Source organism: Lepeophtheirus salmonis, chromosome 6 (assembly GCF_016086655.4).
Source record: "Lepeophtheirus salmonis chromosome 6, UVic_Lsal_1.4, whole genome shotgun sequence".
In the NCBI taxonomy this organism is placed as follows: domain Eukaryota; kingdom Metazoa; phylum Arthropoda; class Copepoda; order Siphonostomatoida; family Caligidae; genus Lepeophtheirus; species Lepeophtheirus salmonis.
This window is the reverse complement of record NC_052136.2, coordinates 52,429,680-52,444,980: the sequence shown is the minus strand read 5'-3', so window position 1 is coordinate 52,444,980 and position 15,301 is coordinate 52,429,680. Positions and strand designations below refer to the sequence as shown.

Here is a 15,301-nt window from a genome sequence, read left to right as displayed (position 1 = left end):
CTTCTAACCCACACTAGGTAAAAAGGATAATTTATCTGATCAAAAATTATAAAACGATATCAAAGATACATAAAAATACGGTTTATTTAGATTAAGGGTCAAGTTCAGAGTACATTACAGTTAGGACCTAAATCCTTAATAAAAAATTTATAACATTGGTTCAAATCTAAAAGTATGAGAAAAAATTTGCCGCAAGTTATCAGTACTTTAATGTTATACTCATAAAGCTAAACTATAATAATTTATTTAAGGATAAAATCTTTGTTATAGAACAGTTAATGCAGACTGGTATAAGAAGTGCAAATCATTTGTTGGCATAGTAAGAAATAAGCAGTTGCTAAAAAAGAAATAATAATCAAAATTTGTTCTATGAATATCTATTAGTCATTCATTAGATTATTTGTCAGATTTATTGATGCTATAAATATAATACAAACTGGATGCTTACAAATAAATATCATATCCATTTAATGATTGATTCGTTTTTATCATCGATACCCATGACATCTATATGATGAAGTTAAATATTGATACTTTATTGTTCAATATATATCAATATGATCCTGACACCACTTATCTTCTAACACTCATGTATATGAGTCCAAAATTATTCAAGTGTACAAATTACTTGCACTGAATAATTTGATATTTTTGTATGTATATTAAATTTAAAGGATAAATATTTTGTCAATACTTTTTATTGCTTAAGTACATGCAGATGACATTTATTTGTTTGAAAAAAGGACTATAAAGAGGGGTAAAACAGTGAAATTGAAAATTTGATAAACTGTTGAGTTGATTGGATTTACTGGACAATGCTTCAGAAGATGACCAATGTGTTTTCTAACTTTCACAAGATTTAAGATTGTGTTTCGGGTATAAATATTAATGAAATTATACTTTTTTTTATTTCCTTCTTTTTAATAGGCCATGACTTTTAGAACGGCTAGATTTTTTATCCGATAAGTCCTCTTCGAAGTCCTTTTTCAAAAATGTAATGAACCCATACTTGAATTTTAGTAGGCATATAATCATTTCTACAGATATCCTTAATCCATAGCCTCCAAAGATTATCATTTCAATACAAGAAATTATAGAGAGTCCAAGTCAAGTCAAGTCTTAGGTTTTATTGTCATATTGTCTTCTAAATATGGAGCTAAGTCCAAGCCAAGTTGCAAGTACCCTTATAAATTTATTATTCCACTATTAATTATTATAATAACTATTGATAAATCATAAATGTATAATTGAAAACTCAAATTCTCAATAAAATATTTTTTTACTTTCCCCACAGCAATTCTAGAGTATGAGGAGTGTACAATCTCTTTTTTTTTTTATAATTTATAAATTACATTTTAGTCCTATAGTTTTTATAATGAGAATATATACTTGATATGTGTTTCATCTTTCTTACTTACTTAAAATGTATCTTTATCCCTATTATAAATACATGTAAGATACAAATTATTTAATGGAACTAAGTAGATGAAAAATATGAGATTGCTAAATCTTCTATATAATGGATTCCGTATTCAGATAAAAATCAATAAACATACTACATGTTTGGCTTAAACTATTTATTAATGGTGAAATTTTACTTATAATTTATAATTTGGTGCACATTAAGTATAATATAGGTATGAAGCAATTAATACCATATTTTGATTAATTAGAATCCATTTTAAAATTCAATGACAATTATTATTTGTAAATTTATAAATCCATTACAATACTAATAATCGATACGAAAAGTCATAAGAATTAGTGCAAAATCGTTAAGAAAGTTCGTTATTATGCTTTCTTCATCATGCTCTCTCGCTCTTCCCATTTGATTGTGATCTCTTCACAGTTGATCCCTACCATAGCTTCTCCAAGGTCCTCACTAATTTCAGCTAGTTTTAGAGGATCTTTATAGTGTGTAACAGCCTGTACCATGGCATGTGCACGTTTCTTTGGGTTATTACTTTTAAATATTCCAGATCCAACAAAACATCCATCCACTCCCAATTGCATGAGCAAGGAAGCATCGGCTGGTGTAGCTAAAATATAAAATAATTTATTAAACGGAACAATATATATACACCACAAAACCTTTACTCCATATTGTATGTACTTACCAAGACCGCCAGCAGCAAAATTAACAACGGGAAGTCGTCCTAGTTTAGCAGTTTCACGCAACAAATCAATGGGGACACCAAGGGATTTTGCATATGAGAATAACTCTGATCCATCCATGAATTGTGCAGCTCGAATTTCTTTGTTAATGCATCGAGCATGATGAACTGCATTAATGACATTGCCTGTAGGAAATATATAAAAATCATATAATATAAATTGAATATTTGAAAAATATATATAAAAAATATGTGAAGTTTTTTATTAGTTATGGCATTATAAAATGAATTGAGACTTGCAAGGAAATGTACATACAGTTGATCCCTTCATATTCCATTCATTCACCTATAAATCACTTATTATTTAATCAAAGAATGAAGTGCATTTGAGATAAAATTAGATCTCTGATTGATTAACATCATTTTTAAGATATAAGGAAACTGTTCATTTGTAATTTAGTATTGAAGTACTTTTATATAAAAAAAGGAAGGAGTTTGTACATCTGATAAGTAAATTGTCACTTATTGCATTCGTTTTGCGCTCTGCTCTTATTTGCAAGGCCTCTTTATACTTTCTTTGCAAAGAAACTGAAAGAAAGGAAAGGAGACACACAAAATCTTTGTAATGTGTAAAATTATTCAATGAAAAATGAGCTTGGAAATTACAAATTTAAAAAAATAATTTACAGAAATGCATAGACTTCATTTTAACTTATCTGTTAATGATAAAAATACAGACATAATTACGTAAATTAGCAAATTACTACTCCTAAATATTCATATATCTACATATTATAGCAGTCACATTAATTGCTTCGATGTAGGTAGATTCAAAATGTTGAGGATAAGTCAAATCCTCCCCCAACAAACTTTGAATGTACAATTTTCAACTTTCTATCTCCATTTGTAGAAGTCGTCCAATCTTGAGTGGAAACAAATCTATTTCCACTAAAAGAAGAGATACTTTTTTCATTTTCGTTCACTAATAATTTATCCTTTAGTTTTATAAACTTTTTATTGAGTTCTAAATATTTCATCTTCTCCATGTGCAAACTATCCATGACCTGTTCCAATTTCTTTTTATGCTCCTCGTCTTTGGTGATGTACATATTTAGCTCTGTCATTAATTGCTTCACAAAATCTGTTTTCCTTCGGAGATTTGACTTGACTCTTTGAACATCTATGATACAAGTTGAAAGTTAGAAATTATGCTATGTTGTGCGTAAATATTAATATTAAATATACCTTCGATCAGATCCGGATCTGGCTGCCTTGCTATTGTAATTTGAGCATCCTGATATAGTTGTTCCTTTTCTTTGATTATCAAATCCTTCTCTATCAACTGTTCTTGCCTCTGAATTAGTTTTTTTTTGCAATGCATGCGTCTTTTGAACAAGCTCTAAATTAGGTGGATCAATACCTTCTAATCGTCTCCATCTATGAACATTTATTGGGTTTTCCAACTCCGTTTCTAGTGTTTTTACCTTACATTTCTCCCTTAACAAATCTCGTTGTAACTGCAGAACTTCCTTTCTTAATTCGTTAACGATTGCATTTCCCTTATTTAGATATTCAGCTTCCCGATACAATCTCTGAATCTCTCCCTTTAATATACGAATATCCTCCTCTCTCTCGCGATACATGGACTCTCCACGAGCTAATATGTTTTCCTGAAGACCCACCTTCTTCTTCAAGGTAGTAACTTCTTCATTGCGCTTTCCCAATTGTTCGTCTAACATGTTCTTCTCTGTAATTGATCGTTCAAGTTTCTTAGATTCATCTTTTGAAGTATGTTCAAGTTGAGAATATCTTTCTTCCAACATTTTGTATTTTTTGTTTGCCACACTCAATTCATCATTGGATTGTTTTATGTTATTTTTTTATTATTAAGCTCTATGTTCATTTGATTCATTGCCTTTGATATTCGAATCCTTTCATGAGTCTCCTTAGCTAAGTTTTTTTCTTTCACTGTGATCTCTTCTTTTAATTGATCAAACTGATGATTTAAAACTCTTAATTTTGTTTTCAAATCTGAGTTTTCGTCTTTAGACTCTGCAAGTGAGCGGTTTAAAGCTATACGATCATTTCTTACTGCTTGATAAATAGTTTGTTGTTGGTTTAACGTGGATTCTATGGAGGATATTCTTTTTTGATAGTTGTAGGAAGTCCCTTCAGAATCTCTCAAGTTGTCCATTAGACTCTCGATTTTTTTAGTTAGGGAAGAAGACTCTAAGATCTGTCTATCTCTTTCTTCTTCCACTTTCATAACAAAACAATTCTGCTTATCTGATATCCTTTCCATTTCAGCTATTTGTCTCTTTAAGTCAGTCAATTCTCGTATTTTGTTTTTTATTTCTCGTTTTAAACGGACCAATACCTCATCATTTCGCTTTGTTTCAAGATCTTTTGTAGTTATTTCGGATTTCAATTTTTCTCCTCTTTTTTTCTCAACGATTAGTTGCCGTTTTATTTCATTGATAGAAGTCATTGCTTTCTTCGTTTCCTCTTTGAGTTGATTCTTTTCATCCTGGGCCTCTTTAATCACTTTATCATTTGCCTCCTTACTCTTTTTAAACTCTTCTAAATTTTTTCCAAGAACAGATTTCTCTGATTTCATTCTATTAATGATCTCTTCCTTATTACTAAGCTCGCCACATTTACTAATATTTTCTTGTTCTAATTGGGATATTGTACTAGATTGTGTCTCAAAGGAACGTTGAAGAGTATTCAATCTTTCTTTAAGGGACTCGACACTTTTTTCTGCCTCAGAATTAATTAATTTTTGATCTGATAAACTCTTTTCAAATTGAGATATATGTTCTTTCATCTGATTATTTGTCTCTTCTACTAGCTTTATTTCATTCCGTTTCCTCTCAACATCTACTTTTAAAGTCTTAACCTCTCTTTCTGTTCTTTCCTTCCTTCGAATTTCTCTATTCATCTCATTAGTTCTAGATGATAAGTCATCTTTTAGCTGATGAATACTTGTTTCCAAAGATTCTTTATCTATTCCAAGAGTCTCATTCTCCTCTGTTAGTTGTTTAACTCTCTCCTTTAACTTTGATACTTCATTGGAGAGCGAATCCTTTTGTGCAATAAGCTCGTCTCGAAGTTTCCTCAATTCATTTACATTAGTATCTTCAGCTCCAAGGGTCTTCTCCTCAACTGTTTTGGAGAGGTTCTGTATCTCAGTATTGAGAGCTTCAATTGTTTCTCGTGCCCTTTCCTCTCGTTCTTGCGTAATATCCACTATCTTCCATGCTTTGTCTATCTCCTTCTTTAAACTCGCAATGTTTTCTTTATCTTCCAAAGATTTATCATTTATTGCATCTACTTTTGCAGCTTGACTCGCTATTTCCGACTGAAGCTCCTGACACTTTGTTCCAAGTCTTTTTTCTCGACAATGAGATTTCTCAAGTGCATTAAAGAGCTTCTCATACTCTCCACGGAAGGCATCCATGGCCTTGTCTTGAGCAAGTTCAGCCAAAACTTCACGAATTTCCGAACAAAGAGCAAGATAGGCAGCATCATCGTCGTTTCCAAGGGATGTTGCTCCAGATATATCTTCAGTTTCAGATATACAGCTAAAGCTATCAGGATCTGCATCTTGTAATAAATCTTCCCCAAGATTATTTTCATTCTCAGACATTTTGCTTAGTGAGGATAGCAAGTAAATACACCTTTTGTAAGGAAGAAGGAACTAAGAAGAAAATGTTGGATTGAATCCTATTGATTAAATAGTTTTTTTTGTTACTGTAAGCAGTAACATAACGTGCAGCTTTTTGGAGTACTTTCCTTTTCGTCCTTCCATCAAATTATCCATTTATTTATTTTCTTTTCATATCTAACTTTTCCATAGGATCTGTATTTTATTCACATACGAACATTATACACATTTAAAAATAGGCTACTTTTGATTTAAGTAGTATAAATACTTTACAAGCATCAGTAACACTTTTTTCTATAATATTCGTTTGTATTTACATGACATATATTGATTATTAGACCATAATTCCTATGCAATAACTTACTTTTTTGCGATGTTTATTGTAGCAAAAGCAAATAAGTACAACATATATTTTCAATATTGCAATTTCACATTTTGCCGGTGAATCAAATTGATATAAGTAATTCAGAGAGTATAATGTAGTGATGTGCCACAAACTAAATTTTACTGCATGAGTATTTTCGAGCTTCTAAAAAAACCTCGAGGAATTACGAGCTATACACGTAACTCGGTTGAATACTCGTTAGTCGCCTTAATGCTCATTACTTGAATACTCTTTACTCACTAGAACACTTCTTGCTCGATAAAAAGTTATGTAAATAATTATGGACAGATATTTTTTAAGTATTATTATTGACAAAATCATTTAATACGACTTCATGGAGGTTTTTCATGTGGGGTTTGATTAAGGTTGTGCTGCTGACACATTATTTTTTTATATTTTTGCTACATAGCCTGTGAATCATTATATTATACTCTTCTTAGATCTCGTAAAAAAATTATAAGCAATGCTAGCTTTCTAACTGGATAGATTATGGTTAGATGGAGAGGAATTATTTCCATAATTTCAATTAAACCCTGGTAGGTTGATAATTTCCCAAATTTTGTGGTTCAACTAGAAATTCGAAAAGATAAATAGGACTGTTAGAGTCACATAGATCATCAACTACAGCATTACTTGCTCCATCATTCCAATTTTAATGTTCAATTTATTATGATTTTTTATCAAATACGAATATATATCAAAATTTTACTAATGAATTCATTTCAAGATGTAACTTCTTTTTAGACAAAAAGATAATGATAGTTACAAAGTGAATCCTCATCCCTCATCCTGAAATACTGCAAGAGGAATGGGGATTATGTTTAATGTTAAATTTCAAGGGATACACCAAACGAATTTGTAGCTAGTAGAGTGAAAATCAGATTTATACAAAAAAATAAATGTTTAATAACGGTCCCTCCCTCATGAATTTAATCTATATTGATACATACAATTTTTATTTATGCCTATTGGTACGAAAATTAATTTTAAGTGTGTGCTTAATAAACTGCGTAATTCCAAACAATGTCGAGTACTCCCGCAACACTTAAAACATTCAAGGAAAGATTACTTTTAAAAAAACTGGATTTAGAATAAAAAATCACAATGGTCAACATAATGTTGCCTTAAGGAAAACATAAATTTAATTTTGAATTTAAGAGAGAAAGGAAGTCAGTCTTGAAATATTTACATATATTAATGGCTGAAAAAGAAAAACAGAGAATCCCAAGTTTCGACGCGGTCCAGGTTTTGACAGGTTACGAGGTTTTGCCGAGTAACACATTAGTCTAGTTTTTTGTGTCTTTTTTTATTTACTTCATAAAGCTCGAGTACCAATGTACGAGTGGGACATCACTAGCATAATGTATGAGAAAAGCTTTTAAAAGAGTGATTTCACTAACGTATCAAAAGCATAGCATGGGTTTTAATATAGTTATTTACATTTCCTTATTAAAAAAAACTAACTATGGTGGACTTCCATAATCCTTACAATACGTGAAAAACACTCGTTTGCTTATAACACAGATACACATAATAAAATTTTCTGTACATAACTTTGTCAATTGTAATACTTTAGAAATATATAAAGAAAGTGGAACTAAATAGATTTCTCAAATGCCAGAAAAAAGGAACAAATGATGAAAAATCAAGATTTAATTTTTATTTAAAAAATTTGTATAAAATATATTTTATACAAATTTTTTAACTCAATAATCCAAGCTACTAATAAAGCCGATTCACATTCTCAATCAGATAAAATAGGGCTCATTAAAAAGTTTTTATTTTATACAACAATATTTAAATACTTTTTGGTAGAGTAATAACTCTAGAATATTGTTTTTCCCTCAATAATAATTATATTTCTTGAAGGCAAATTATTATTGTTATCTGATGGAATGAAAAAAAATTTACAAAATGCAATAAAATGTATTGCATTTCTCATTATTATAAAACAACTACTTTATTTTTTGTTTAGCCTCTCATAAAATATTTAGATATAATTGATTATAGAAAAGATCCTTTATAAAAAAAATATTTAATCTAAAATAAATATGTACCTGTTCCAGCCTCTCCCTTAGTGCGAATCATGGCAGCACCTTCAGCAATACGACGTAGAGCCTCTCCAAGGTTCCTTGCTCCACAAACAAATGGAACTTTAAATCCAGTTTTGTCGATGTGATGCTGATCATCTGCTGGTGTAAGCACTGAAAAAAATTATAAGCATTTAGTGGATTTATAAGCAAGTGTTATTATGAAGCTAAAGTATCAAAACTTTATATTATATTGTCAACTTGCTACTCTTAAAACTTATCATAGTGTTTTGAACGTTAATTTATTTTTTAGAAGGAAATTATCAGTCACGATCTACAATCCTTGTCGATTATATTATTGATAAATCGATCAGGTTCTTATACATGCCTAGGTATGTCTATAATCTCATTTGGTTCCTTTGCAATTTTAGATACTTTCTATATAAAGATCAATTTGATGTTACTTTTAGCATTGTTGACGTCGACAATCTTTAGATTATAAGCCAGTGGTTGGGGAACAAGGGGTAAATACCCCAAATGAGGTAATATTTATTTTTTTCCGGTATTTGGAGTATTTCTTCCTAGTATTAAATGAAATAAAGAACATGTCACTACAGGGGCGTCCTCAGGGAGGGTGCTGGAGGTACTGTCCCCTCCCCCCAAATGATAATAATAATTTTTGCTTTTTAATACTAATTTTTAGGTGAGGATGAAAAATTTTTACTCGAAAAAAAGGTGTAAATTTGTAATTTTTTGTGAATAGCTATGGTTTTATGAAATTTTTTACCAAACAAATTTATATCTGATTATTTTTTTTAAAATATCTAATTTTTCATATTTTATTCCTAAAAAATTAGTTTCAATGAACAGCTATGGATTTTTGATTTTTTTTGTGAACAGCTGTAGTTTTAAGAAATTTTTGTCCAAAACGATAAAATTCAATAAAAACAAAACCCTTCTATTTTTTGAATTTGAGGAAATGGGGAGTTAGCTGTGACGTGTATTTGTATCGCAAAATGGGATTAACAAATAAATATATTGCCTATATAATCTCTCTGTCCAATGTCTGGCTTTATTATATACGAGTATATCCATTAAAAATATGTTTTTACATCCTTTTACATTATGTAGCCCATTAATTAACTATTATATTTTCAAGGATCGAATATTTTCTGATAATATAGTTAGTTCTGTTGTCGTTCCTAATCCATCATAAACAAAATGTGTTGTAACAATCTAATCATTTCATGAGCAATTACCCGTCAAAAAATCCCTATTATTTTTGGGTATCAAGCTGTATTCAATAAAAGTATCAACTATGACCCCACAGATGCATACGTAGAGTTTAAATCAATACTATGAGAGCCAAGATTTTGAAATTTCTTCTAGGGTGTAAACTGTAGTTGTTTGCATACAAAGAAAATAAAATATACAAAATCATATAAAAAAATTTAAGGGTGACGGAATTTCGGCCCTGTCCCTCCTTCAAGCTTAACCTATACCAAGATGGTGTCGTCTTCAATCATGATGGAATATTTGACGTCAACTAAAACGTTCTATTCATAGATATCCGTGCCACGTCGTTACTTTATTGTATCACGCAACTTTTTCTAGAAAAGAAACCGATAAAAAGCCAGAAACTCAGTTTGCTGTTAGCCAATTCTTCTCAACTATAGAATGATTATTTATTAATTGTTGTGAAATGTTACAGATTAAAAGGGACTACTTCTAACTCAATCAATCAACATTCAGAGCAGGGAGAAAGTAGAAAAATCGACAGCTGACAAGAAATACAATGTATAGGCGAGTTAAAAATGTAGAGGGCCCACTACTATTCATTTGAATACAATTATTTAATGCATTGCTTATCATTCATTTGAATACAATTAGTTTATTAATTTTGAAAAAGTTTTGATAGATTTAGTGTTAAAGTATAACATATCCTATACTTATAGATCCCAACTACATACATACATTAATAAATAAACTTTTTGAGTTATAACTACATTATTTCGTCATTAATATTCCGTTTTCAAATTCTTGTCCCCGATGTGATCTGAGGATTATTTAAATATATCTGAGGTCTTTTATCTATTAAGTGGCAAAATTTTACCATACCTTACTGAGTGTTAATGGTCATAATTTCAAGTGCAAGATAAATTACTTATTATCGATAAGTATGCGTTGTTATGTTTAGTATGACAATGTTTTCAAATTCGAAACACCATTTAGTGTTCAAATAGAATAAGAAAACAAATACTCATTGCCTAGACAAATTGCAATTACTCCGTTTATATGCAACCAGGTAAGATAATTTTGTGATTATTGTATTTTTCATCTTAAATTAAATAATAGTTATTACATAAAGAATTATGATTTTTTTGATCTTTTGTTAACATGTACCTACAATGTACAGTTTTTAGTTAAGGCAAAATCTCGACAAAAAAGTAGAAGCATTAAAGAATAAAAAGAATGACGTGTCAAAATTGAATGTATGTAATTTGTTACACTTTTTTAAAGTATTCCTACTCATTTTTGGTAATGTAAGTTGAGACAATACGACACCTCTCCTCCCTTAATCCCTTGTCAAAACACTCTGTCTTACTCCATACTTCTTCCATGTCTCTTTTTGACACGAATTAATTCCATTTATTCACAATTTATTTTCCCTTCATTTACTTATTTATGTGACTCCCTCATATCATTCACTACTTTATATCTATCTAATGCTTGAGTAAAGGATTTCCCTTGGGATATATTCACGTTTCACTCACGTTATTCCTACTTTTCTTCATTCTTTTATGGGTATCTCTCTTATGTACATTGTTTCCTTTTCTTCTCCTTCATTTTCTTACTCGTGTATGTAAGTCTGTCAAAATTAAATTGCCTTTCTTTATTAACAAGAAAAATAACCATAACATGAAAAACCTTTTCTTTTCATTTCCCACTAATTTACTTAGATGGGTTTCCTTAAACCTTAATTTAAGAAGGGCTCTAATATTCAATTATGGTATTATATGTACCTATGTACTTATTTTTACTTTTATATACCATTTTTAGTTGTTTTTACAGCATCCATTTTATTATAACTAGAAAATAAGGAAAAAATTATCAAAATATTCAAATGAATGGAATTGTCTTTACTGCGTTTCCCACTGAAATTTTTATTAAAATCTACCAAATGTTCTTAAAGCTTTTTACATTAAAATTACTTGTAAAAAGTATTTGGTCCTTTAATTTGAAATAAAAGTCAATATTTTCCGTACTCCTGCTAGTTTTAAATAAACTAATAAACTAAATACGTCTCTCCTGATTAACGTCGTTATTATATCAAATAAAAAGTTATATTTAAATAATCGGAGGTATAATTATATTTAGAAGACAAGTTAATTAAAACTTTATGGAAATTAATCCCTTGACTAATGAATTATATTAATTTACCGTGAAAAAGATATGAACATTTTAATAAATATATGATGCCCTCTAAATGCCACCTTCAACTCTTTTATACCCAAAAAAAAAACAATGGAAAATTTTGCTTCAGAACACTCCTAGTTTATAAGGATTACTCAAAAGCTACGAAAGGAAATTTGTATGTAAAGTGTTCTTTGATAACCCCATTAAGTCAATTTTCTAAATGAAGAGGGATATTCATTTAATTTCTTATATAAAAGGCCATAATCAAAGGAAATATATTGTTCTCCTTACTTAAAAAAATATATTTATATATTTAAAAGAAAAATAATCTTAAAAAAATGAATTTGGGAAGCTTAAAGACTCTTAAAAAGAAACAATTCATAATTATTAATGAATAGGGCAAAAGCAAACTAATATATATATATTATCTGCAAGGTGGTGTGACAGACTGTAGCTTTTTTTTAAATAAATAAATGGAGCATTCTCTGAGGAATTTTCTCATTTTCATATAGATATAATGCTAAATTATATTTATAATGGTATTTCCTAATTTCAAATATGGATCGGCTCTAAAAAACTTCTTATACACCTTAAATTGAAATTTACTGTTTTTTTTCTGAAATGGAAATAGCCTTCAAATTTTTTTACGGATAAAAAAGGGAAAAAACTTTTTCCATTTTTTTAATTCATCATTCGTTAGTAATATTAAAAGCTTCCCTTGTATGAAAAATGAACATACATCACATACGAACATGTTATAAAAGTTGACAGGGAATGTTAACAACTTTATTGTTATTAATATTTAATGTATAAATAATTAACCTTGAAAGTTGTCTCGCCTAGACGCAATTTGAAACAAGAATTTATCTTCCCTCAGTGTTTGTTTGTTAAAATAAAATGAAAAATGGGTTATAGGGGGCTAAGGTAAAGTTTGATGCGAGATAAGACATCATAAAATGTAGATATGAACACCCCCAATATTACTGTTGTTATGTTAAGATCATTTCGAGGAGGATTGTGTGTAATTGAATCAAATATTCGAGGAGAACGAAAATATATTTGATCTTATGAAGGTGAATTTGCAAATTTTAGCACAAGTAATCTCAAATTTTGAACCTCAGAATGAACAGTTTTTTAAAGAATTCTACATGTTTTATTCTACAAACTTTAACAATTTTCAATTTATAAATGGTGAATTTTTGTGACTTTTTATCTCGTTTTTCTATAAGAGAGAAAATGTAACAAAAATGATTGTCTTTTGTAATTTTCCGGCAATGTAGCATAAAAAAATTACTTTGATTATTATTTTTATTTGAATTTCCTACCCTCCTATCAACATTGGTGGTCACAAAAACCTCTTCATTTTGAAATGAAAAATATTTAAAGTTTCAAAGAAGCTGTCACGTCTTTACACAATTTTTAATATGAATTGTACATATCATATGTTATTCGCAATATTATAATTCTACATATTATTTTATTAGATATTGTATTATAAATTTGCATAGTAATATTTTAATATAAGCGTAGCTATACATTTATAATTGTAGATTATAGCCAAAATGTTTTCATATAAATGATAAAATGGTCAATATATGTATATACAATATATAAGTATACAACGACTACAAGGGATCAACAAGAAATTGGAAATGGAGTATAAGTTTATCATTAATAACTTATTGCTTGGTTTATTTATCAAAAAGAATAAATTACGAAATAGCCATGACATATCATGTGAAACGAAGGAATCAATATCTTAAAGCAAAATACAAAGGTTTTTTTTTTGTTTTAGTGAGGTAACGCCGTGATGTAAGTCAGATATTTATCGACGTCACAGATTTCCTAATATATCGAAAGGAATGCCATTTTGCTGACATAGTTGACCATACTTGGGATGTCCCGCGAGTTGAATTTTGCAAGTAATACTCGTTACTTGTCATATAGCTCATACATAACACTTTTTGCCCCTTACAAACTCGTCAGTCATAACTTTATATTTTCAGAGAATTATTGAAAATTTGTCATTTAAAAAAATGTTTTTTCCCAACTCTAATACGTAATGATAAGATTCCTATTAGATACAGAAAACCACTCAGATTAAGCAGATTTCTTTATGGTGTGAATGCAAAACTTTTTAAATCCGAATAAAAATAATTATGTTTTGAAGATGAACATGCTACAATGTGCTCAAAAAAGAAAGAGGAGGGGATCATAATTGTGACAAGTTACGAGTAAATACTTTCATTGTAGGTATCGTAGCCGAGTTTATGTTTTTTATTTATTGTTTACTTCTTAAAACTCGAGTACTAATTGAAGAGTGGAAAATTTTGAGTTATAACTAAAGCAAATTAACTTATTTTTTACAAAAATATTATGAAAATTTCACCCAATGCGTTTAAAAAGAAAAAAAACCCTTTTATGTATTTACATACATAAAACATGGACTGAAAAGTCTCGGGCTTAATAAAGAAAACACGTCGTTTTTTTTTTTTTTTTTGTTCAAAATGGTCTTTTTTTAAATTAATCTTATAATTTAAAAAAATTAGTATTGACTTTTCATGCCATTGCTTAGCTTGAACACTATTTTCCCACATGAAGAAGCAGTTCAAAATTAACAACATATTTTTTTTTTTGACCCATTGCTTTGAAAAGTGTTGCATTTAGAATAATCACTTACAAATTAAAGAACATATTGTAATGAAATTTGGACGTGTTTTTTTAAAGGTTGGCACTAACTGAAAATCAGGTGAATTAAAAAAAATAGCTTAATCTATTTTTGGAGCCTGGACTTTTCAGCCCATCGGATCTTTCAACTTCTCTTGTAATTATGTCTTCTGTAAATGTTCTATCTACCCAAAGTGATTTATACAGTTAATAACAAAATTTAATAGAACAATATTTTGTGAAAAACATTGTTTACTATGAAATAACTGTTTAGTACAATAAAGGATACACATTTCAAGTTCTAGTACATACGACTTTAAGCTTTAAATATATATAAATTAAAAATATCTAGTACTCTGTCCAGAAAATAATTTTATTTTTTTGTTTCGATATTAAGTGATTTTTCTAGACCGATTAATGTTTTTAATAATATTTTTTTCAAAGAAATCTCAAAAGTACACATTAAGTTCTGGAACAAATACTTAATACCTATAAGAGACCGGGAGGATCAAGATTGAGCCGCCTTATCACTGTTTAAACTTCGTATAACGTCATTGTACTTGAAAAAACATATGTTATATTCAAAAAAAATTAAATTAATTATCAAAAAATAAAATTATTGACATTTTTCTAAAATCAGACATTCAGTCCACGTTTTTCTTTCGAACCCTGTATATTAAGGTAAACTACTATTTTTGTTTTGTTAATGAGTTCGTTCATAATATGCCTATACATTCATATAATAGAAGTGTATAGTTATGCATATGGGTAAGGGGAAGGGGGCATTAGTATTTGTAATAACTGTTAGAGCTCCAAAGTCATTTATAAGTATGTAATATTATTTGCATTTTAATTTTATGCTAAATCTTAATTTCTTTGAAAAAATATGTAATGTTCTAATTTTATCATGTAAACAAATATTTAGAAATGATAATAAAAAAGGAAAAACTAATAATAATTTTTCGTAACACAGTGTAAGTTAAGGGCCGTACGAAAGCGGTTGTGTGTCCCAAATGAAGGA

The 15,301-nt window shown here is 29.1% G+C and overlaps 2 protein-coding genes across 2 annotated transcripts in view; both read right to left on the bottom strand.

Moving 5' to 3' along the window:
• Positions 1 to 1,562: 1,562 nt before the first annotated feature.
• Positions 1,563 to 15,301, bottom strand: part of LOC121119673 (pyridoxal 5'-phosphate synthase subunit SNZERR) — a 25,119-nt gene continuing 11,380 nt past the window's right edge. The window contains exons 5-7 of the mRNA XM_040714408.2: positions 8,224 to 8,370; positions 2,118 to 2,300; positions 1,563 to 2,039 (exon numbers count right to left, since the gene is read on the bottom strand). Of these exons, the coding sequence (XP_040570342.1) occupies positions 1,792 to 2,039; positions 2,118 to 2,300; positions 8,224 to 8,370 (578 nt within the window). The 3' untranslated portion in view covers positions 1,563 to 1,791. The remainder of the gene's footprint in view (positions 2,040 to 2,117; positions 2,301 to 8,223; positions 8,371 to 15,301) is intronic.
• LOC121119672 (cilia- and flagella-associated protein 58-like) lies at positions 3,050 to 6,313 on the bottom strand. The gene is given in 3 exon segments (XM_040714407.2): positions 3,050 to 3,294; positions 3,360 to 3,982; positions 3,985 to 6,313. Coding segments are annotated over 3 exon segments (2,502 nt in total). The 5' UTR covers positions 5,764 to 6,313; the 3' UTR covers positions 3,050 to 3,194.